Genomic DNA, 22,787 nt, shown 5'->3' with positions numbered 1-22,787 from the left:
GGTTGTTCAAAGACAAGAGTCACCTCCGCTTCTAACTTAACCTGTGCAAGGCTGCCAGCTCTGTGTGATGGATCAAACATGGGGGCTTTTGCTGCTGCATTTCATAGGATCATGGAATGGTTTGTGTTGGAAGGGACCTTTACAGGTCATCCTCTCTGAACCCCCCTGCATTGAGCAGGGACATCTTCAACTCAATCAGGCTGCTCAGAGTCCCATCCCACCTGACCTTGAAGTGTTTCCTGGGATGGGGCACCCACCACTCTCTGGTCCACCTGTGCCAGTGTCTCACCATGCTCAGCGTGAGAAATTTGAGGAGTACGTACTGCTTTGCAGATACCTTTGCAGGTTATCTGTTTTAGTTCTGATTTTATTCCCCAACATTAGAAGGGTACAGAACTGTCGGAACAGGTCCAGTGGAGGGCCACAAGGATGACATGAAGGCTGGAGCCCCTCTGCTACGAGGACGGGCTGAGAGAGCTGGGGTTGTTCAGCCCAGAGGAGAAAAGGCTCTGGGGAGGCTTTAGAGCAGCTTCCAGTACTGAAAGGGCCCCAGGAGGGCCTTTTTATAAGGGCCTGGAGTGACAGGATGAGAGGGAATGGCTCTAAAGTGGAAGGGGGAAAATTTAGATTAGACGTTAGGAAGAAATTCTTTGATGAAGGGGGGAAGGCCCCGGCCCAGAGCAGTGGTGGCTGCCCCATCCCTGGAGGTGTTCAAGGCCAGGCTGGATGGGACCTTGGAGCCCCTGATGCAGTGGGAGGTGTCCCTGCCCATGGCAGGGGGTGGGACTGGACGGGCTTTGAGGTTCCCATTCCATGATGCCATTGCTTCCCTCTGCTCGTTTCACAGGCGGCGTTTGAGTCAGTTCTGCGCCTCCTGCTCGGCTCTGACAGCGCGGAGGGCTCCTCCCTCCCCAGCCCCTCAGGGGGAGGGCAGTGCTCCGACAGGAACATGGCACTGCGACCGCACCGCCTGACGGAGGGGCCGCCCCGCCCGGCACTCGTCCCCCCTTGCACCGCGTCTTGGCTCCGCCCTCACCGCCCATCACACGCGATTGACCACGCCCATCATTAACACTGCCCCTACACTGGCTCCGCCCGCCGCCCTTACTCGCCATTGGCCCCGGCACCGCCCGCCATTGGTCTCGCCCCCGGCGCCTCTTGCCATTGGCCCCGCCAGCACTTGGCCCCGCCCCCGACCAGCCCACACGAGCCCCTGCTCCCCCTTAGCCCCGCCCCCGACACCGCCCGCCATTGGCCGCGCCCCCCGGCGCCGCTCACCATTGGCCCCGCCCGCGCTTGGCCCCGCCTCCCGTCACCGCCCGGCCTTGGCCCCGCCCCCTCACTCGCCATTGGCCCCGCCCGGCCTTGGCCCCGTCCCCCGGTGCCGCCCGCTATTGGCGGCGCCGCCATAGCCCGATGCGCGTGCGCGCCGCCCATTGGCCGCCGTCGCCGCCCGTCACGCGCCGCCCTGCGCGGAGCTGCGCGGCGCCCTCGCTGCCTGCGTCTGGCGGCGGCTGCGGGGCCGGTGCGGGCGGAGTGCGGCCCGCGCGCTCGCTCCCTGCCGCGCTCGCTAAGATGGCGGCGGCGGCGGCGGCGGCCGTGGCGCGGCTGGAGGGCCGCGAGTTCGAGTACTTGATGAAGAAGCGCTCGGTGACCATCGGCCGCAACTCGTCGCAGGGCTCGGTGGACGTGAGCATGGGCCACTCCAGCTTCATCTCCCGCCGCCACCTCGAGATCTTTACCGCCGCGCCCCCGCCACCGCCGCCCGGCGCCGACGGGCCCGCGCCCCCCGCCCCGCATGGGGACCCGGCGGCGGCCGGCGGGGACTTCTACCTGCGCTGCCTCGGCAAGAACGGCGTCTTCGTGGACGGCGTCTTCCAGCGGCGGGGGGCGCCGCCGCTGCAGCTGCCGCGAGTGTGAGTAGCGCGGGCACAGGGACCCGCCGTCCTCCCGGGCGCACCGGGGCCTCCGGGCACAACGGGGCCGCTGTCCCCACCCCGGGGCCTCCGGTCGCACCGAGACCTGCCGTTCTTCTCGCCAGTCGTACCGGAGCCCTACGTTCCACCAAACGGTCACACCAGGACCCGCCGTCCTCCCGGGCGCACCGGGGCGTCCGGTCGTACCGGGGCCGCTGTCCCCACCCCGGGGCCTCCGGTCACACTAAGAACCGCCGTTCTCTTCGCCAGTCACACTGGAGCCTCCGGTCACACTAAGACCTGCCGTTCTCCCACCGGTTACACCGGAGCCTCCGGTCACACCAGGACCCGCCATCCTGCCGGTCACACCGGGGCCACAGTCCCCACCCCTGTCACCGCGGGGCCTCCGGTCACAACGAGACCCTTGTCCCCATCCCGGTCACACCGGAGCCCGTAGTTTCCTCCCGGTCGCACCGGACCCACTGCTCTTTTCCCCCCATCCCGGTCACACCGGGGCCTCCGGTCGCTCCGAGTCCCGGTGTCCCCGCAGCCCCGGGCAGTGCCGCGCTGTGTCCGCTGGCTGGTGCGGGGCCGGGGCACCCTGAGCATTGTTTACGTGCGGCCGGGGAAGCCGGGCGAGCGGTTCTCCGTGTATGCGGGGCTTTGGGGTGCGGGTCAGCGGATGCCCTCGCCCCCCGGTGCCGTTGCGGAGGGCAGGCGTGTCGTGGTGCCTCGGGCTGTGCGGTAGCCGTGCCTCTGAGGGGTCGTTGCCTTTATTTTTATGGGTAAACAGAACCACCCGCTTGAAATTCCTCTGGTACTCTTAGTGCTTTAAAACGTGTTGCCTTACGCCACGACAAATGCATTAAGAGTTTTTAAATGGTAATGCATTCCTTTACCATTACCGAACGGTAACGGTCTTTGCAAAATGATTTTCTAGGGCAGCGTGAGGCCTACCTACTGCTCGGGAGGAGACGCCGAGCAGCCAGTAAGTCATCTGTGTGCTGAGGAGTTTCAAGCAGGAAAAGTGAAAGTGGTTTGGGTTAGTGTAGTTGTAGCTGCCTTGGCTGAGAAATACTTAAAAGGTTACCAGTGTTTTACCTTTATAAAACACGTGCTGGTAGTGGCAGTGTTAACGTCTTACATGTTTCTGAGCTTTGTTTAGGGCAGCGGTTGAGTGTGTTTTCTGTTTTGACATCTTAAGGTCAGTTTCTCCACCGGGTTCTTCTGAAAATCACATTGTCCTACCTTTGTGCTTTCTAGGAAATGCTCATTCTGCAAGGGTTTAACAGTGCCAGCGTGTGTAGAGTTGTAGAATCATGAACACAGTTGGATGACTTTTTTGACCTTTAACTGTAACTTCTATTTTTGCTTTCTGCTTTTCAATATTAATGATCATTTGGCATGTGGTTAATCTGTACTTTAACACATTTGTGAAATATAGATCAAATATTTTTTTCTTTATAAACTGAGTTTGGTTTAATACACTAATTGCAAGTAAGTCAGTGTGCATTATATATGTTGCTTGCAAACAGCCTGGAATTAGGGTAATTTAGTCAGCAACATTCTGTTAAATGTGTGAGACCTCAGTGGGGAAAAAAAGTACTGCTTGTTCATGCTGTCCATGCAGTTATTGACTTGTGATTTATCGTAATTCTTGCTGTCCTTGTCGCTTTTGAAGGGCAAAGAAAATTCTGATAGATTTTTTTTTTTTTGTATGTCACTTTTCTGTTGAACAATAGTGAGAACTGCTGTGCAGTTAAAATTCCTTCAAGAGTGAAAGTGGGTGGTGGTGGAGAAACCAGCACCAGCTTGGAACTGCCCGTGTTCAGGGATCACCTAGTTTCTTAGGCTGCACACTGTTGGCCTTTGGCTTCCAGACCTGTAAAGTGGCCGCAGTTTATCTCCTGGTTACAAGGGTAGGTGTGATCTCCCTTGGCGTCCTCTGAACCTGAGGTGGCATTCCTTCAGTCCGGCTGGGAACAATGGGGCAGTGTGTGCACCGGCTGGACTGGGATTGCTTCAGCCAACAGGCATGGGATGGGTTTGACTGCGAATGGCAGGCAAAATCAACAGGGTCGGAGTTAGATCAGTGATTGGGATCAAATGCGGCTTTATTGCCTCTACAAAAAATCTTTTATGGAGGGAAAGCCTTACTTGAGTTGTGTAGGGAAAGAGGAGTTTTGTTACTGGCAGAGCTTGTTTTTTTTCGCTCGTGAGTCTTCGGGCAGATTCAGAGCAGAGGTTATCTGCTCATGCGAGTCATTGCTGTGAATGACTGGTGACTAATATCGTATGTAGCCTATTCCTGAGTTTCATTGTGGATCTCGCTGGTCACACACAAGATCCTCTCCTGGATTAAAAGAAAAGTTGCTTCAGTGTAATGTAAACATTAACTAAGAGCTGAAACATGCCTGGAAAGAAAGTCATTCTGGTGTGAGTTCAAGATTGATGATTGCTAACCTCCAGCTTAAGTACTCCCTGGGTCTGTTTTTGCTGTTGTTGTTTAATCCTGCTGTGTTGCTAGAAATTTGCTTTGCCTGTGACCACACAGTTGTTTGGAATATTTTTTTATGTCAGATGTTGAAAAAAAGTCAGGGTGGCCTATTCCTTCTCTTTGATTTTAAGTGATCTTGGGAACCAAGAATAGAGGTCCATCTCTGTTTCTTCTGATTAATAGTGAACTTACAGATGCCTCTGAATAAAATATTGTTGCAGGTTTGAAATTACTTAATTGTCGCTGACAAGTCTATGTAATTCCAGTGTCCTTGGCCTTTATTTATTTCAGCACAGTGTTTAAATGCAGTTGCATTAATAATGTTATTGAACTTCCTGATTCTGGAAAGGAAAAACAGACATACAACTTTGTTGTCTCCTGAAAAACACACATTCTTAACATCTGGGGAAATTAAATTATTAATGTTAGAGTATCTTTTCTCCTATAATAAAGGCATCTTTCTACCGATATAAATGCTGTGAAACATAGAATTACTGTGCATTAAGATAGCTGTTCTGGATGATATTTTTAATGCTTCTCTGGAAGCCTTGCTCACAATTCAAATGTTTAAGTTATCGAGCAGGAGGTAATAGCAGTGGGAAGTGTGTTTTTATTTTTCCAGTTCTTGACAGACTGAATCTCCTTGTGTGTATACAGACAGCTGTCATCTTGTATGGTAAATAACACGGGGCTGCAGGAAATCGCGGGGGTTTTGTTCACGTCTGGTGAGCAGCTCTCCTGTCAGTGTCCTTAGAGAGGTTTGCATCTCCTGTTAGATACACACAAGTCAAAGTGGTTCAGTCTTTTGCAACCACCTTTAAGATGTGGGGACTGTCACTCTCCAGTTCATGAAGTTAATGGTTTTTAATAGGTTTTATTTGATGCCTCTCAGATATCCCCCAACTCCATGGAAAGCATTGTTAGGGTATATTGCTGGGTGAATAATAACATTAGTATTTTACTTTTGAGGTACTTGGCTTGAAAAATAACTTTTGTGCTGGGCACAGAAACAGTTGTTGACAGAGCTCTTGAGTGCAGCTTTCAGAGAGGCAGAGTTCCAGGCAGATGTAACCAATACAGCTGGAAAAATCGGAGACTCCTGGGTACAGCTGAGCTCTGAAGGAGTTTTTTGGGTTTTTTTTTGTTTTTGTTTTTGTTTTTGTTTGGATTTCTTGGACATACTTTGTTCATTGGCATCTGAATTCACGAAGACCCCGACGTCTTGGGCTTCACTGTTCCAAATCAGCGGCTTGTTTGTGACCATGTATTTTGGTAATTACTTTTGGTTTTGTGGCTTTAGATTTGTGACTCACAAACAAGATACCCTTAGCACAGGAACAGTGTTTCTAAGTTGGAACAAAGATAAAGCCGGTCCACCTGCCTCCAGCAGAGGCCTAGGGAGAAGCATAAAGATGCACAAAGGCAAGTGGTTGGTTTCCCTTGTTTTTGTTTTTATTTTTTTGGATCCTGAAGTCAGAGTTGATTTCTTTTTCTGAGTTAAAACTATTTACTGTTTGGATTTTTTCTCTCTCTTTTTTTTTTTTTAAATTTTGTTTTTTAATCCCTCTTGTACCCGCAGCATCCTTGGACAGTGAGTTCTGCAAAGTAATTGGAGCCCATGCTGGGAAAAATACCTCTTTTTGCTGAGTTTTCTGAACCTGACACCTGGTAGTTTCATTCAGTGCAACGTAAGCTAGCTCTTTTATAATAAGAGACAGTAAATAATTCTCCCATTCATTTTTTAAACTCACATACTAAGTATGGGAGCTCTTACCGTAAACCATGTTGAGTACATTTTACTGCAGCCTAACATCTTCTAACTGATCCTAAGTCAAACCTATATGACTGCAAACTGAAAATCTGTTTGTATTCTCGTGCTTTTTCTTCTAGTATGCAGAAGCCTGAATGAATTTTTTCAGTTAGATCTTCCAATCTAGATCTACAGAGTGGTTTTATTACTGCCTTTTAAGTAGTAGAAGCTTTCCCGCCGATGAAAGCCAGTAGATTATGAACAAGGATCCAGTGTATCTATCCACTAAGTAAATTCCTTGGAAAAGGTTATGTTCAGCTCCACCTGAGCAGGAAATAGGGCAACAGGTTGGAGAGAACTTCTAAGGTATCCATGCACTTACTTCTGTCATCTTGTTGCAGTTCTTTAAATTCAATGTGAACTTGTGACTGCTGTGTGAGTTGGAGCTGTGGCTGTGCGCGTGTTCGGTGACAATTTCTCACTGGAAGCAACTGAGGATTGGCTTAACATTTGAGGGTAACAGATCATAGCATCTCTTTGGAGAGTGTCGCTTGCAGGCTTAGGAAAAATGTTCTGTGCTTGTTTCTGGCTTAAGCTTGTAAAGAATCTTTTTGTGAATAAAAGTGTTAGATACTTTAAGATATCAAACAACGCTTTTCCGAGGAATATATTTGTAGGTATAGATTAATACCTCACTCTGGGTCAGCACCTGCTTTTTCCTTTTCCTGACAGCACTTCTGATAGATGCAGTTGCTGGTAAGGAAGGCAGCTGGCTGAAGTGTTTCTGAGACCTTCTGGTGGATTTATGTTAGAGGAGTATTTTGGAGTTCCATATTGATTGTACTGAAACTATGAATTATTTAAAAAGTATCTCTAAGCAAAAAGCTAAGAAACGTTGGCCTTGGTTGTGACTCCAGAAATCAAACTCCAGAAACTTGCATTTACTTTCTTTAGCAGGCACCGTGTCCATGTCATCATGACTAATAAGGTTAATTGGGCAGTGTTCTTTTGCTCCTATAAAGTAGGATTTGCAAATGTCAAGCTCGGTAGCAGGTAGTGTTTTCAGATAAGCACTGATTGAAGAGAAACAGGAGAAGAAGAAGGTAGAGCACATATTATTTGAAATGAGAATAGATGTGTGAAGTTTCTGTAGTCATAATTTGTGTTATAGTTGTTTTTGTAATTTTTTTCATATTTCCCACTTGTTTGCACACCTCTTATGGATGTATTTTCTTTTGTTACTGAAACAGCACTGAAGATTGTCATAACCCAGTCGAGTATAAAGCTCGAACAGTTTTATATTTGGGTTATCGTGGGTACTTTTTCTGTTGACACAATTGATCTTAGTGTGGAACTTCCTTACCCAGGTCTACAATTCCAGTGGCCTTGCAAGTGTTCTTATATCTGTAGCTGTCTGTAGGAGTAAGTACATTCTTTGTATGAAATGTTATAAACTGGGAAATAATTAAAAATGAGTCATTTATTTATTGTCTGCTAAGTTCCACTTCTATGACAAAAACGAGATCAGAGTATTTCGATTTAAAGATACAAAGTCAGTATTAAAACTGTTGGTTACAAGTATCTGTAGTTGAAAGAGTTTTGAGATTCTTGCCTTCAGTTGTAAAAATGAGGTAAGAGATACATAAATTAAATCATTCTTTGCTTTGCATCGATTAAATCAAAATGCAGTGCTGATCTTCAGTTGTGAAATGCACTGTGTTTGAGTAGGAAAAGATGGCTTTTGCTGTCAGATAAGTGTAAGTTAAATAAGTTAATAAATACAATGAATTAAGCTTTCACCTTTTCAAAATAAATGTGTATGTTTAATTTGCTTATAACTAGGAAATGACATTGTCTTGCAAACATTAGTTCTTCATGAAGGTATATGTGTTTTAAAGGATGGTTCTACTGTGGAGGAATTCTGCTGCTCTTGGGTTTGGGCTTTTTTTGTTTTGTGTTTCTTTAAGCGTACATAATGCACAAAGCAAAAAGATTTTTCCGGTCTTACCTAAGTAATTCAAAATGGGATGATTGTGCATTGCATTTACTGTGTTTTTCAGTATATACAGCAGTGCCTTCAGGAGCTCTCAAGTTCCATAACTTATGTAAATTATGTAAAACACTAGAAGAAACAGCACATTACGAGTGTGCCATGTGGCAGCGTGAGGTCGTCTCTTTTGCAGCCTATGAGGAGTTCTCACGACAGCCCGGTGTTTACTGATAAGCTGATGTCTTCCATAGAAGTTCATACTGGAGCAGTGGGAAGGTGGTGGGTTTATCTACTGCCTTGCCTGTTTTCATGATAAAAAGTTGATGTGTAGTGACATTTGTTTCCTGTGACTTCCTGCCTTTAAGGAGTTTTTTGACCTAGATAAAGCAATCGGAGGGGAGGAACCATGTTTTTTCTGCAGCTATTCTACACTGAGTGGCATAGAAAATGAACATTGTATTCCTCAATTAAGATTTCATCCCTACCGTATTATCACCAAAGGGTGCTGAGGCTTTAGTAAGCTGCATGAAGAGCTGGGAAAATCTCTGTAGTTTTGTAACGCGTCATTTTTCTAGGACTAAACAAGGTCTGTACATGACTGGAGCCTTTGTTTCTGCACATTTGTTTATATGACTCTGCTGCAGCTACTGTGTGTGCTTCTGTGCTGTTCTGTCCTCTCATTAGTACCGCGGATCACAAACTTCTGCAAAGCATCATCCTCGTGTCTACTCTGCAGCTGACTATTGGTGGAAGTACAATTTTCAATATTCCAAATTTCAGACTGTCCTAACGAATATTTATCTAAATGCATCACCTTTTTGTTTGTCCGTGTGCCCATATAAAATGGAAAACATGAGCTGATTGACATGCAGTTATGTCTTTGCTCAGCTAAACGTTCCTGTTGACTTCAGCAGGACAGCTCATGTGGATAAAGATGCATATGGAATTGAGTGTTTGTAGAATCAGAGCTGTGAAGTAAAAAAGCCAGAGATGTGCCATTGCCATAGCTTATGAAATGCAACAAAATTAGTGTAAGTTGACTGGAATTAATACTGATTTCACAACGCCCTGAGACACATAGTGTGAATTTTGGGGTTGCCCTATGCAGGGACGGGAGCTGGACTCAATGATCTGTGTTGGGTCCCTTCCAACTCAGGACATTATATGATTAATTTAAATTTTTACATTAAGAATGATGGAAGCTGCAGAAAGCAGCAGTGCCTTCAACATTAGATTGGTCCGCTCAGCACCTCATCAGCTTGAAACCTGAGTATCTCCAGGGGTGGAGAAGTATTCATGTCACATAACCACAACCCCATATTAAAAAAATATTATGTGTATTTCCAACAGCAGAACTTTGGGAATACACAGGCTGGGTGGCATAATGTACAGCTTAGTGCTAAATTACTTGATCAGTACTTGATGTTGCGGCTCCTACTGTTGTTTGGGATCTGCAGTAACTGCAACTGCTGGTAAATATTTACAGGTTAAATCAATGTTGGTAAACGTCCTCACAAATAATGACAAAAAATGGACTTGGTCAATCCTTTTGCTTTTGTTTTTGTTTTTTTTTTTGTTTTGTTTTTTTTTGTTTTTCGTTTTATTTTTCTTTTCGAATGGCACCTCAGAAGGTCTGCAGGGTGGGAACCTATTCTGAAAAGCATCACTAGGGTGCATTTGAAAGTCGTGACTGTGGAGGATCACTGGCTGCAATAGTGATATGATGTGCCAAAGCTGAGAGATGTCATGGTTGGGTGGAAATAGGGGAGCTATGTCAGGGAGTACCAGCAGGTGCAGGAACTTCGTGTGGTTCTGGGATCTGTGTTCAAGAGCCTTGCAAAACTGCAAGGGTTTAGGGGAGTGTTTGCTAAAAGGGCTGAAGGCTGGGAGAAGTCCTGAATAGTTGAGAGACTTAGAGTTTGACACATTTTTCTTATCAAAAAGAAGCGCAAGGTGGCTGGGTTGGTGTACATACATTTTCATGGGGATGAATTAGGACACTGAAAGGATACTGAGGGGTCACGCACAGGTATGAAAACCCAGAGGCTGTGAACTAGACTTAGGGTTTGAACCGAGCACGTGTGTTTAGCAGTGCTGGAACAGCTTAGTAAGAGTGGTTGTATCTACATTTCACTGTCTTCTGCTGATAACAAATAGAGACCTTCTTGGAAAATGGTCTTTAAACAGAAAACCAACCTTGCTGTGGTCAGACCTGGCAATTAGGTGCAGTGTAGGTATGGCTGGATGAAATTTCATGGCTTAGGGCTAGAAGAGGTGCAAACAGGAGAAGCTTCTTTGGCTATTCAGCCCTTATTTCTTCTGTAAGTCCTTTTTAATAATCTCCCATTGGGTTACGGCAAGAGACTCTTTTATTGTGTGTCTTAACAAGGACTCAGCACTTGGCTGGGTTTTTAATTAAAATTGCTTCTAAAGCATCAAACATGTCACTGGGCATTTGTTTATTTACACTTGCCAGCAGTGCCTTGCATGCAAAAGATTCTGATATTTTGTTCCTGATCATCTCTGTCTTCATGTTGGAGTTCACTATAAAGTTCCAAAGATCATTTTTGTATAATACACAGTGATCCTTCAAAAATTCTTGTTCTTCGGACAAGTCTGAGATACAGCTTGTGAGGTATGAGCCTCTTGTTTCTTGTGGTGATAAGAAGTCAGGTTAGCACTTGACAGAAAAGTTATTTACACTTTGTGCTGAAATTAAATTCAAGTTTTCTAAATCATTTAAAGAAATGAAGGTGAATGTGTGGGCTTGGTCCACAGATTTATGGATGCACTAATGTGTTGATAGAAGTTGCTTTTTAAATTCTGATTTTTACTGACATCTTGAGTATGGGAGCAGATAACTTGCTTACTCTTTTTCTACTGTTTTTCCTTTTTTCTTCCCTTTTTTTTTTGTCACAGCCAGGGGAAAAAAAATAGTTTAACTTCCATTGAAGCATCAATTCCCTCAAAAAATATGCCTGAAATGTTAATGTCTTGGCACAGCGTATGACACGTTGTTTGACTACATGTAAGGTAAAAGTCTGCTTTATTTATGAAGACAGAAAGATGTAATTAATGGGGGTTTCGGTTTCTTTTTTTTAAAACTGAGAATACATGAAAAATGTGTTTAGTCACTTAATATTGTCCTGTGGACATGGGCATATTTGGGGTGTTCTGGGCAGAATGTAATTTGAGCAGACAAGGCATGTACACACAGTTCATATACTTTAGTAGTGCGCAGGCTTGGTTACAGTGTCAGTGCAGCAACCACACCAGGAGGGTAGCTGGAAAGTATAAATGATGGAAGATGACTTTTAAAGAGCAGAATTTCCCTCTTTAGGTGATTCTGCTGACTTCTGGTCTTTCCAGGTGGGGGGTGAAGGGCTCTGTAGTTAAGAAGGAGACAGGGACGTGATAAGATTAGAAAGAGTAAGGCTTAGAGGAGAGAATAGTGCATATGCTCATGGAAATTCTGTGTGGAGAGAAGTTCAGATTTGAACCAGAACAAGCTGATTATTTAAGCAAGCAAAAAAAAAACCCTAAGAATAATGGTAAAGAGGATTATTTTAGTCTCATGCCATGTGCAGATTAGAAGAATGGAAGAGGAGAATTCAGATACCACATGGGAGAGACGAGGACAGAGGCCAGGCTGTTTTGCTTTAGGATGTGGACAGGCTCTTGGTCAGGTTTGTAGCTGTTACATGAGGAGAAATGAAAGGGTTTAGGAGTCTTGAAAAAAAGATTGGAAAAAGTGGAAGGTGACCTGAAGTTTAAGACCTGAGACTGAGAAGTAACGTAATTGTTATCCTTACAGAATGAGAGGAGGTTCTGGCTTGGATGTTTGATTTGGGAAGTGTGATTCAGGAGAATCCACGGTCTTGTTTTTCAGATACACAGGCTGTGCTGTCATGAGTAGCGGAGCTCATCCAGAGTTTGAGCACTGCTGGAGTGGAGTGTGGCAGGGGAAGGTCGTGTTTTCTGCAGTGCTCCCAACTGCAGGTTGTGCTGGCCTTGAAGCTCATCAGATGTTCCATAAGCCGCTGCGGTCTGCCTTTTTTTCTATTTTTGGGTGATTTTCTGTTGTGTTGAAGTGGCTTACAGAGAGGTCTGGCAAGCAGTGGAGCTGGCACAAAGTATGTGGTGGCCTGCACAGCCTTTCTGCAACAGCCGACTTGCTTGTGTCTTGTGGAAGCAGACATTAAGGAATTGCAGTTATAAGACCATTTATGCTCTGAAATAAAAATTGAAAGGAGGATAAAAATCCAGTCCAGTAGAAGACCGAAAATAATTCTGACGTATTAAAAAAGCTCTTGCAATGTAATATAAAAATGTTTAAATCCTACAAGTTCCTGAAACAGTGTGCTTTTTGATAAAGGGGAATGCCAAGTATTTGTTTAAAGCTAAAAAATTAATAAAAGTGAATCTAAGCAGACTGGATGCAGAAATGACTCAATTGTGCCATACTTTTGGTTAGTATGGGCTTTCTGGCCCTTTTAATCTCTGCATAAATGTGAATACCTAGAGAAAACCACTAGAGAAAAAGGTGTGCAGGCTTCCCTGGCTGTGGATCATCTCATAGCAGAGGACAGAATTATTGTACTTCATTCCATGCTAAATCATCATCTTTCCTGCTTACAAGCAGGCTTTGCTCTGCAGGTCATGAGTCCGATTGATGGCTGAGGGATATTGTGAGCTAGGGAAGTCACAAGCTATAGACAAAATGGAACATGAAGGGTAGAGTGGTAGATGACCCCTTTTTAGAATGCTGTGTGTTGTTTTTTGGTTCTACTGCCCCCGCACCCAGAAGACCTTTTATCTAGGAAAGCAGAGCTTTCTACCTGTAAGACTGATGAGGGTTTGTGCAACATTCTTTTGCCTGCCTGAAAGAGCATGTTATTATGTAAGGCAATTGTAAAGCCTTTCTGTTTTTCCTATGCCCTTTACTGCGGAGGCTACAAACTGTATGTTGTTCCAGGAAAGATGTAAATGCACTGAAGCTGATTGTGCAGAGACATGAGATGTGTTTTGGGTTTTCTCTGTGTCGTTTTAGGGTCTCAGCTTGATAGGATGCAGAAACATCTCAAAATAAACAACCTTGTAATTTGAGAGCAAGGTTTTTCTTTCCCTCCTTTATGCAGGAACATAGAACCAGGCTGGCATTGAAGGCAAATGTGTCTGTAGTCAAGAACTAAGTTTAGTTGATCCAGCCTTCCAAAGCTACTTAGGTAGCAGGCTTGAAGGGAGCTGTGTATTTGTTCTCTGTTGTGATGTAACTGGCTGCTCAGGGAGGTAAAGTGAAACAATGAAGAAAAACAATGCTTTGGAGGAGGATCGGGTTATAACAGAGCGTCCTGCATTTCCAGTGCAGTGTTCAGGGGACTTGGGTGCTGACACAAGTTAGTCGGAGTGATTACATAAATTATCATCAATCAAAAGCCTGTTTATAACTTCCACAGATGTAAGCATTAAATAACTTATTGAGCAAAGCTGTATTAAAGGAAGCAAGTTACTTCCTTTCCTAATGTGTGTGAATACTCTGGGTGTGGCTGCGTTAGGTTCCGATAAGGTTCCTGCTAGGTGTTCAGCTTAGTCTCTTGTATTGATGGCGGTTGTGCTTGTTTTGGGGCAACCGACTGAAGCACTTTGTGTGTGTAGGTCTGACCCAGGGTGTTCTTTTATCGAGTAGAGGAGCTGATGCCTTTGGTCCTTTCTGCCCTTTCATCTTACTAAATGTATTCACTTTTTAGTAGCATTAGGGGCTGCAAGCCAAACGGTGAACTGTTCAAGCTATGTGAAACATGGCTTTGAAAGAGCGTGCAGTCTGCTCTTAAGTAACTTTATTAAAATGACTGGATTGGGTAATAAGATTCTCATAGAATGGTGAAATTCCTCCTCATGCAGCCCAACTTCCAACGATACCATCAGGAGTTAGTGCAGCCTTTCTCCTGGCAGCACTTCTGTAGCTGCCTCACTGAGTTGGAGAATGAATACGGTGGTTAAAGGTGGCTGCCCTGTGCCGTGAAAGTGGGTTCTGAAATAAACACAGAACTTAATTCGGAGTTCAGGGTGGGCTCCACAGTTTGTGGGTGATAATAGCATTAGTGATGCCCCTTTCTAGATATTGATAATCGCTACAAACATTTTGGACTTGGAAACCACAGAGCAAGTGTCAGTTGAAGTAGTCTGATGACAGGCATGTTTGGCAACACAGGAAAGAGGTGCAATAGGTAAAAACCACAGCAGAGCTGCAGTTGTTTGTCCTCTTGAACTGAAATACAAGCCTTTGTTTTTAAAACCTTTTCCTGGTATTGGTCCGTCCATAAAGCTGAAAAACGTCTGTATTATCAGCAAATTCCAGAACTGTTTCACAGCGCTCACACACGTTGTGAACCCTGGTAAGGCAGAGTAACCTGCAGCAAATGGTACAAAGCTGTGTCATTTCTTGCCTGATCCATTGCTTATTTCTTGCCTAGCTGCACCCCTTCTCTTTCTGCTTTCCTCCCGCAGTGCTCTGCCCTCTGAGGAGTGCTGGAACCACAGAGGGCCTTTAGAGGTTCTTGTGAGCTGGTGGAGCTGCACAGCTTCTTGGGAGCGGTTAAGCAGAGGAGCTGGGGGAGATGGAGGGAGCAGTGAGCAGCAAGCTGACAAAAGAACAGGCTTTTCTGGAAGTGTTTAATTTTTACTTGTCTTCATTGTGTGCATCTCCAATTCGATGAATGTCCAGGCTTTCTTTAACAAAACTTTCTTCACTATAACTGATGTACTGCCAGATTTCTGTTACACTTCAGAAATTTAATTTTCTTTGCTGTTCTCTGTTTTGAAGCTTTCTCTGTGGGCTAAGATGCTGTTTTCTCATCTCGTCATTTTTCCTTAACTGCAATGCAGGATATAGGGAATGTTACCTATTCCAGATAGAAAAATTAGCATTAATAAAATGTTAAATAAACTTGTCTGAAGATGAAATGGGAAACTTTGTTCATAGTTGGGAGAAGAATTCAGATCCTTCCACCTGTCTCAGTGTTTTAAAATGTAAGTTAAATTCTGAAAGCAATTTGTGATGAAGATTTTACATTTCCTTCTTGAATTTTGGCCTGCTGTGAATAGCTTTCACTGTTTACTACAGTTCAGGCAGCCAGAGCAATCATTTGCACGCACACCCCAGTACACAAATGTTTACCTTCCTGTCAGTAGTGAAATAACCGGGTTTGCTTTATGATGTGGTTATTCTGAGGCTGGAAGATTGTCGAGCCTGGAAGAGATCACTAACCCCAGCTTGCTACTTAGCTATAAATAAGTTTGGTCTGCTGTGGGCTAGTAAGTACCCAGGATTCTTTTGTGAGGTTATTCACCATTATCTAAGGTTATCAGCAAAATGGTTGTTTTAAGCCTTCTACAGAAAAGAAGCATGCAAACCGTGAGGAGAGCAGCTTGTGAATGTAAATAATTCAGCCCTCGATTGGAAGGATACAATAAAATCTATACAAGTTGTACGCTTGGGCTTGATGTTTTAAAGCTATTTTGTCTGAGTAGTAGCTGAAGAAAACTTTACTCATGTCTGTGGAGAAAACATTACTCATATTTGGGTATGCGTGTTCTTTGTTTTAGCTGGAATGTTGCTGAGAAGCGTGCCATGAAATAACTGAACTTCATCTGAAAAGCTTAAAAAGCATGATTATATAGTATCCAAAATGACCATGAGGTGAGGGAGTGGGATTTTGACTGCTTGGAGAAATAACAGGATAGTGGACAGGGGAAGAGGCTGAGGAAGATGTTTCTGAGTCATTGAACTGGGTAGCTTAATAAATAAAAAATGTTAGCTGTAAAAATTAGGTTTTGTACAGGTTTTTGAAATTAAGAAGAAACCCCTGCAGTTATGGAAATGAAAATGGGACTTGGCAATGTAGAAATGTGTTGCCCAAGTCTCTTATTTTTGGGGAGACCGCAGGAGGCAGGACATGGTTTTGGTGATTTTCACCATGTTCACCCAGATTCCATTCTCGTGCTGCAATGTGTTTACTCATCTCCAAGGTGAACCATTGTATCTGCAGCTTTTTCTGTCTGCAACAACGTTTGATATCAATAGGGTTGGGTGATTTTCTTGTTCTTTCAGCTAAATTTCTTATCTTGCAGGCCTGAGTAGTTTGGGGTTAATTACTTTCCAATAATCCAGGTAGGTACCAGGGGGCTGGGTGCCTGTTGCGGTGCTGTTGCATTTCAACTCTTGAGATTGCTGGGGTGTGCTTAAGGAGGTATTTGTTACTGGGTGTGTTGCACTAATGCAGTTTTGTCCTACTTTAGGACTGTTTTGTCTTTGTGGTAGCTGCTTGCTCCAGCTTTCCCCAAAAGATTTAAAGAAGAGAATATATGTGACTGCCCTGTGTTTTTATAGGGACATTTTGTGGTGAATAAATTGCTGACTGAGAGCATAGAGACAGTGTTTGGCACAGAGAGAGCAAGGAGCAGGGCTGATAAAGTTCTTCACTGAGTGAAGGAGACTTTTATTTTTAAATCTGGAAGGTCCTTAGATGCTTGTATTGTGATGAATTACACCATCTTTAACTCATTAGAATAACCCTCTTAAAGGTGTTCTAAATGGGGACAGGATTTGACTTGTGCAGGTAATGATTTAATACAAAAATACAAAGGAAAGAGAAATGGCTTCAGGGGATTTAAAATACTACAGGATAGATATTTAAAAGGATGTAAATAGATCTAATCGTAGCCACCAGTGTGAATGCAGATGGGTGATATGGACAGAAATTAGCATACAGGAGTGAGAAGTAATCCTTTCTGGAGTTATCCATGTGCCAGCACTGGAAGCAGCTTCTTTGGGATAATTTTTCCAGAACTTGAGATGACGGTGGAGTGGCGAGGCAGGGCTGGCTGTTGCAGAGCAGAGGTGTATGAATATGTGTGTGTTTGAACTCCAGCTGAATTTGATTCCTTCGGCCCCGGGTTTTGGAGTCTTAAACAGCATTGCCTTTCATTGCCATCTGGGCAGCGGGCTGCACCATGTTATGTGTGACTGTCTTAGAGACCCTGAACGTGTCAAGGGGTTGTGCACAGCTTCAGAATGTTGCTTTTTGAAGTTTAAGTGCATGCACGTACAATCCATAATGTGGGTCCAAGCAGAATGCCACCTCTGAGAATCACAGATACTACAATAGTCATTTTATATAATCTTATATAAACTGAGTTTACTGATCGTAAAAGTCACACCACCACGGGTTGTATTTAGTACGAGCTCTTCAGATGGGTTAGTGCCAAGCAAAGCATTGTTTGGAGCATGGGGAAGCAACCTGCAAGCCAAAATTAGCCTGTCTTCATTTTGAGTGGTGTGTGTTTCGGCAGAGCTGCACGGATCGTATCGTTCCTGAAGGCAGCACATTTCAAATTTGAATATTTTAGCTATTACAACATGGAACACACTGGTGAACAGTGCCAATAACATACGCTGAACATATGACCGGCACATGCCCCCTCTTCAGCGCAGGCCGTGAATTATTTAGTTTGTGTTCCAAGCTGTTTATTTTTGAGAGGTGTTTTCCTCCTGTCAGTGTCAAGCACTGAGCCTTTTGTTTCTTTTTGTTTCTTCTTTTCCTCCTTTTCTACTGCTGCTGTTGATTCCGTATTTCTAAAATTTTCTACTGTGTTTACCCCCGCTACTTTATGCTCGTTCTGTCGGGCTGTGGTACTTGGTACCTCAGGTAGCCGTGTCACTGAGATGGATGAGATTGGTCTGATTATTTTCCACTTGAAATTAAGAGATAACACAGCTTTATATTTAATCTTTTGGGATGTGGTCTATATTCATTATTTAGCTGTGATACCTCTTCTCTGTGTGAATTTTTTACCATTATGTTCAACGTCTGTGAAATGACAGGTTTTTTCCCTCATCCCTTGTCATCTTAGGTTAGATAAATGGAGTTAAGCAGACACTCCATAGGCCTGTTACCATTTTTTGTCACAGCTCAAGTTCAGTGGCTGTGGATGCTGGTACGAAACCTCAGCGAGCGCTGACCTGGACTGACAGCCTGGAGAGCACAGGGGAGTGGCAGCAAATGCAACTTTAATGTACATACAACACATTGCATCTCTGCAGCGCATTTCATAACGTTTTGGGTCGTATCACCTCACTGATGGGGTCAGGACTGACACAAAAGTAATTTGACTTGGTGAGCTTTTCAGAATGCATCACCTCTAATTATTTGTGTGCTGTAGGTAACATTTATCATTGTTTTATACAGATTACTCTCTTAAATTCAGTTTTCTTCTGAGACACTACATGGAGTTAAAGAATACGCTTTTACAGAAGGCTTTTGCTTCTCATGTTGAGTATATTTGTAAACTTTATGTTCTAAGCATTTGCAGTAATTGAAAATATCTTTCTCATTGTTCCTGTTTTTAGAAGGGATTTCTTTTTAATCTTCACATAAAATTTCTACAGTAGAGCAGTTTTATTACAGCAGGAACAGCATTTTTGTTGTTTTAAGCATATCTGTATGTAAGATTCAGGCTTTGAAGATAACCTGTAACCAACCCTTTTGGTTTCAAGGTCCGTTCAAACAAGCACATTGGGAATTAGAGCTGAAAGAACCATCCTGTTCTGTCCTGTGTGTCAGCTCTGGGGTTCACACTGTGTGCTCAAGTCAGATTAGTTTACTGATGCGCCTGAAAAACAATCCCTTGGAAGAGGAGGAGAAAGGCAGGCTCAGGATTAGTTTTCTGTCCAGTCAGAAGAGCAGTTTTTTCCATTACCAGACAGGAAGAAATTAATAAGATTGATAAAATGTCTTCATGGTATCTGACGTAACAGTGTTATCAGCATCTGAGCCGAAATAAAGGTTCTCTGCTCTGCAAAGGTTTTGCTGGTTCTTTCTCATTCCTGATCCTGGCTCTGGCACCACTTGGTCCCTTGCTAGCCAGTTCTCTCCTGAGTCCCAGAAAATACCATTTTCTTCTTAAAATCTTTGTTTTTCTGGGTGGGTTGGTGCTGCATTAGAGTTGAATCAGCTCCTCGAGGGGCCTCAGAAGCCCTACACTTTGCGAAGAAGTCTCTGGCCACCTGCTCCACAGGCAAAAGAGCTGGCTATGTAATGGCTCTGGATGCTGCTTCTGCAAGGAGCGTAAGCTCATAGTGAGAAGAGCTGTTCGTGGACCTTGGAGGAAGAGAAGAAAAGAAAGAGAAAAGTGAACACTGCGGACGATGAAGTTGGACTGGAAAGGCAGCAAACCAGTGCTGGTACTGTCTCTAGTAGCTTCCAAAATGTTTGTGTGATGGATGGTCCGCATTTTGCACTTCAGACGGAAATACCATCAGACACAGTTATTTGATAACTGGTTTGTGGTGGTCTCTGTGAAGCTTTGTTTTTGGCTTTTTGAGCAGTGATGAAGAGTTTAGGGTTTTCATAGTGTATTCCAAGCTTTCTGTGGGAGGCGATGGTGTCCTGTCATTGCCTTCACAGTCCTTACAGAAAAGTCTCTGGTTCTTGTGACACGTCCATGGAAACTGCCTGGTGTTGTCTCAGGAGAGACGGTAGAACTGGTGGTAAGATATAATTCGGTAACTGAGCTAATTAGTGTTCTTAAGGCCTTCGTGATGGGATTCCTGATGATGATTAAAGGAGAGGTAGTTTAAAAATATCTAGTGAACTTTTTTGACTCTTTCTGAAAACCATGACAAATGAACATGTGCATTAAAGTGAACGTTTGGTGAGAAACTTGTAGAGAAAAAGTCTTGATTATTTAATTTTTTTGGTAAAGATGCTAAAAATGGTAGTTTTATACAGATAGTTTTCAATCACCTGAGGTGTCTGTTATCTTAGTTTTTAGCTTTTCTAATTTAAAGCTTGCACCTTGTTCCTATATACTGGAAAAGTGTATGTGTTATGAATAAGGTAAGGGTAAGGCCCTCTGGAATTGTTAAAATGTCTCTTATATCATCATATTTTAATCTTCTTGATTTTTGATTTTATATTTTTAAATAGCATTTTAAACCAGAAATATTAGAATCATAGAATGACCTGGGTTGGAAGGGACCCAAAAGGATCATGGAGTACAACTCCTGTCCCTGTGTAGGACATTGGTGATTAGTCTTTTATTTTTCTAGGTGGGTGTTTCTATCGTCATGAAATAATTTCATGTAACAGTTAAAAATGAGGGAAATGGGCTCCAAATAAGTAGTAGTATTTATGATAACTTTAACCTGGGGTCAACCTTGGATCTTACGGTAAATGCCACATTTCTATGGTGCTTCCTGTACTAATGTGTAGGTCTAAAACACATATATTCTCAGGATAAAAGTATTTTTGTCATTATTGAAGGAAGTGCAGTATATGTGGAAATTATGGAACACTTTCTGTACCAGGGATTAACATTTCATTTCAACATAATACATCTTTCTGAAAATCTGAATCTTTCAAATATTGGTTGACTTTCAAGCCTAAATGGAAATGCCTTAATTTGAATACTGTGAAAATTAGTGTTTGGAGCTCTTTTTTTAAGTGGTAGTGAATGCATGGAACTTATTTGCATCTTCTCAGCCTTGCTCTACAAGTGAATTCTGCAGTGGAATTTTGAAGAAATCGCATGACTGATAAAATTGTTCTTAAATGTGCAATCCTACAGTCAGGTTTCACTACAGACATTTAGGATTTTGTAGCACTCAGTATTTGTGCACAACAGAAATTAAAGAATAACAGCCAGTGATATAGAGAAGGTCCAGGAGATGGATCTGTGGGGATCTGTTATCAGTGATTTGAAGGGGGGTTTGTATGACAGTTTGGGCAGTCCCGTTCAAGGAGGGATGATGCTGATAACCTGCAGGAGCCTGACTTGAACATGTGTTGCTTTCCTTTTGAGTGGGTGAAAATAAGACGTTGTTTTTTTAATATATTTATACAGATAGATCTGGATCTATACACCTGTATGTCTATGTATGTATATATCTAGGAAAGCTTCGCAAACTCCTGCTTATGGAGAGAAGTTCAACAGTTTGAGCAGTTCAGCGGAACGTTCCTGTGTAGCTGTACAAGAACCTCTCTAGTTGATTGCAGCTTGCTTTTTTTCAGCATTTCAAAGCGTTTTATAAACTTAATGATATCCCTTTGGCTGCACAAGAGGAAAAGATGGTTGGACTCGACATCAGTTTTTATCTGGAAGATTTTAACTAATGTCGTGTCCGCTACTTCCTACAAAGATCGTTTGGCTCTAGCGTATCTCAAAGAAAGACTGGAGCTTAAAGCAGAGCACTGTACTGTGAAATAGTGCACTGTGTACTGGGACCATTTTTTTCCATTTTGATGTTCTGGTTTTAGAAAATTTAATGGTCTGGACCTAAATCACCGAATAATAATTAAAAAAGGTCTGGAATTTAAAGCTAAAAAGAAACCACTCTCAAAACATGGTTGTTAGAGTGTCAGAAACCCTTGGATTTGATTTGGTTTATACAACCAAACTATGTGCTTTTTGTTGTTACCCTCCCATGAGGTGTTCATTGTTGTATGGGATCAATCTGGTTATGAACTCTGCGGCTGGCTGTGGAAGTGTAGTTAAAGTAAAAAACAAGTTGGAGAGGGTGCAGCAGTGTTCTTTATCTAAATAGGACAAGAAACAGAGAAGTGGAGATGGCATTTGCCATGTATTTCCCTCTCCAAAACAGTTTGATTATTATGAAAAAAAAATAGTAACTTGGCTTTATTTGGGCAGTGAAAGTTTTTGCAGGTTCATTAGCTGGATATGGGGCAAGGCAGGAGTGTGATTAATTACAAACAGCAGATATAGTAAAGGTAACCAAAACAAAAGTAAGTCCTTTAGTATTGCAAGCGGGTGGTACCTCCTCTGGCTTGTCAATGGCTCGGGCTCGGTGCTGCTGGGGCATTTGCAGCTTCTTCTGTGTTGGGGGACAGAGCAGACATGAATGAGTAACAGGTTTAGTAGATTGACAATGTTCGTTACCTTGGATGAGAACTCTTGTTTATTACTAAAGGAAAGCAAATGAAGAACCCATTTTCCCCCCAGATATTTTTCAATATTCAGGATATAAATTTTAGCTTTTTCTGCTTTATTTTTGGTATTTTTTTTAAACTACTTGAAATCCTGTTTTAATTTTTTCCTGTTAGTGGAAAAAAAATCCTGCTTCTCACAGATACATGGGAAATGAGGTTTCTGTAGCTTAAGTCTTCAAATTCTTTATTATATTAAGAATGTAACTGTGTAGACTTTGATTAGAATGTAGGCATTAATCTGCAGTTTTCATGCTGTAATAGTAAAGGGCTGGTGAAATGAAAACTCCTTTAGCTCTGTTTCGGAGAATGTGATAGTTTGCTTAAGATACACGTTTTACTTTTTGCTGTGTAGGCTTCGCAGATGCTGCGCTTTTGCTCCTTAAGCAGCTGCTCCTGTGCAACAAACTCTGGGTTTGGTACTTCAGCCTTCTTTAATTAAATCATCTCCCTTTTATTGAAGGTATGTGGTTCACCTGGTGTGCTGCCTCTTAAAGTGCTTGTAGGTGAAGGGAGATTGAAGGGGGTGATCCAGTAGTTTAGACAAAGATTGGGTGTTAAGGAAAAATATGTTCTGTTCCCAGCTCTATTGCACGCTTGCCAAGATGACTTGGCCAAGTCACAAATCTGT

At 43.3% G+C, this 22,787-nt stretch overlaps 1 protein-coding gene across 1 annotated transcript in view; it reads left to right on the top strand.

The window, feature by feature from the left end:
* Positions 1-1,403: 1,403 nt before the first annotated feature.
* The window catches only part of FOXK2 (forkhead box K2), a 50,559-nt gene continuing 29,175 nt past the window's right edge, over positions 1,404-22,787 (top strand). The window contains exon 1 of the mRNA XM_054083487.1: positions 1,404-1,916. Within this exon, the coding sequence (XP_053939462.1) occupies positions 1,417-1,916 (500 nt within the window). The 5' untranslated portion in view covers positions 1,404-1,416. The remainder of the gene's footprint in view (positions 1,917-22,787) is intronic.

The sequence above is a fragment of the Cuculus canorus genome, chromosome 18 (assembly GCF_017976375.1).
Source record: "Cuculus canorus isolate bCucCan1 chromosome 18, bCucCan1.pri, whole genome shotgun sequence".
NCBI lineage: Eukaryota > Metazoa > Chordata > Aves > Cuculiformes > Cuculidae > Cuculus > Cuculus canorus.
This window is presented reverse-complemented; position numbering and strand designations above follow the sequence as displayed.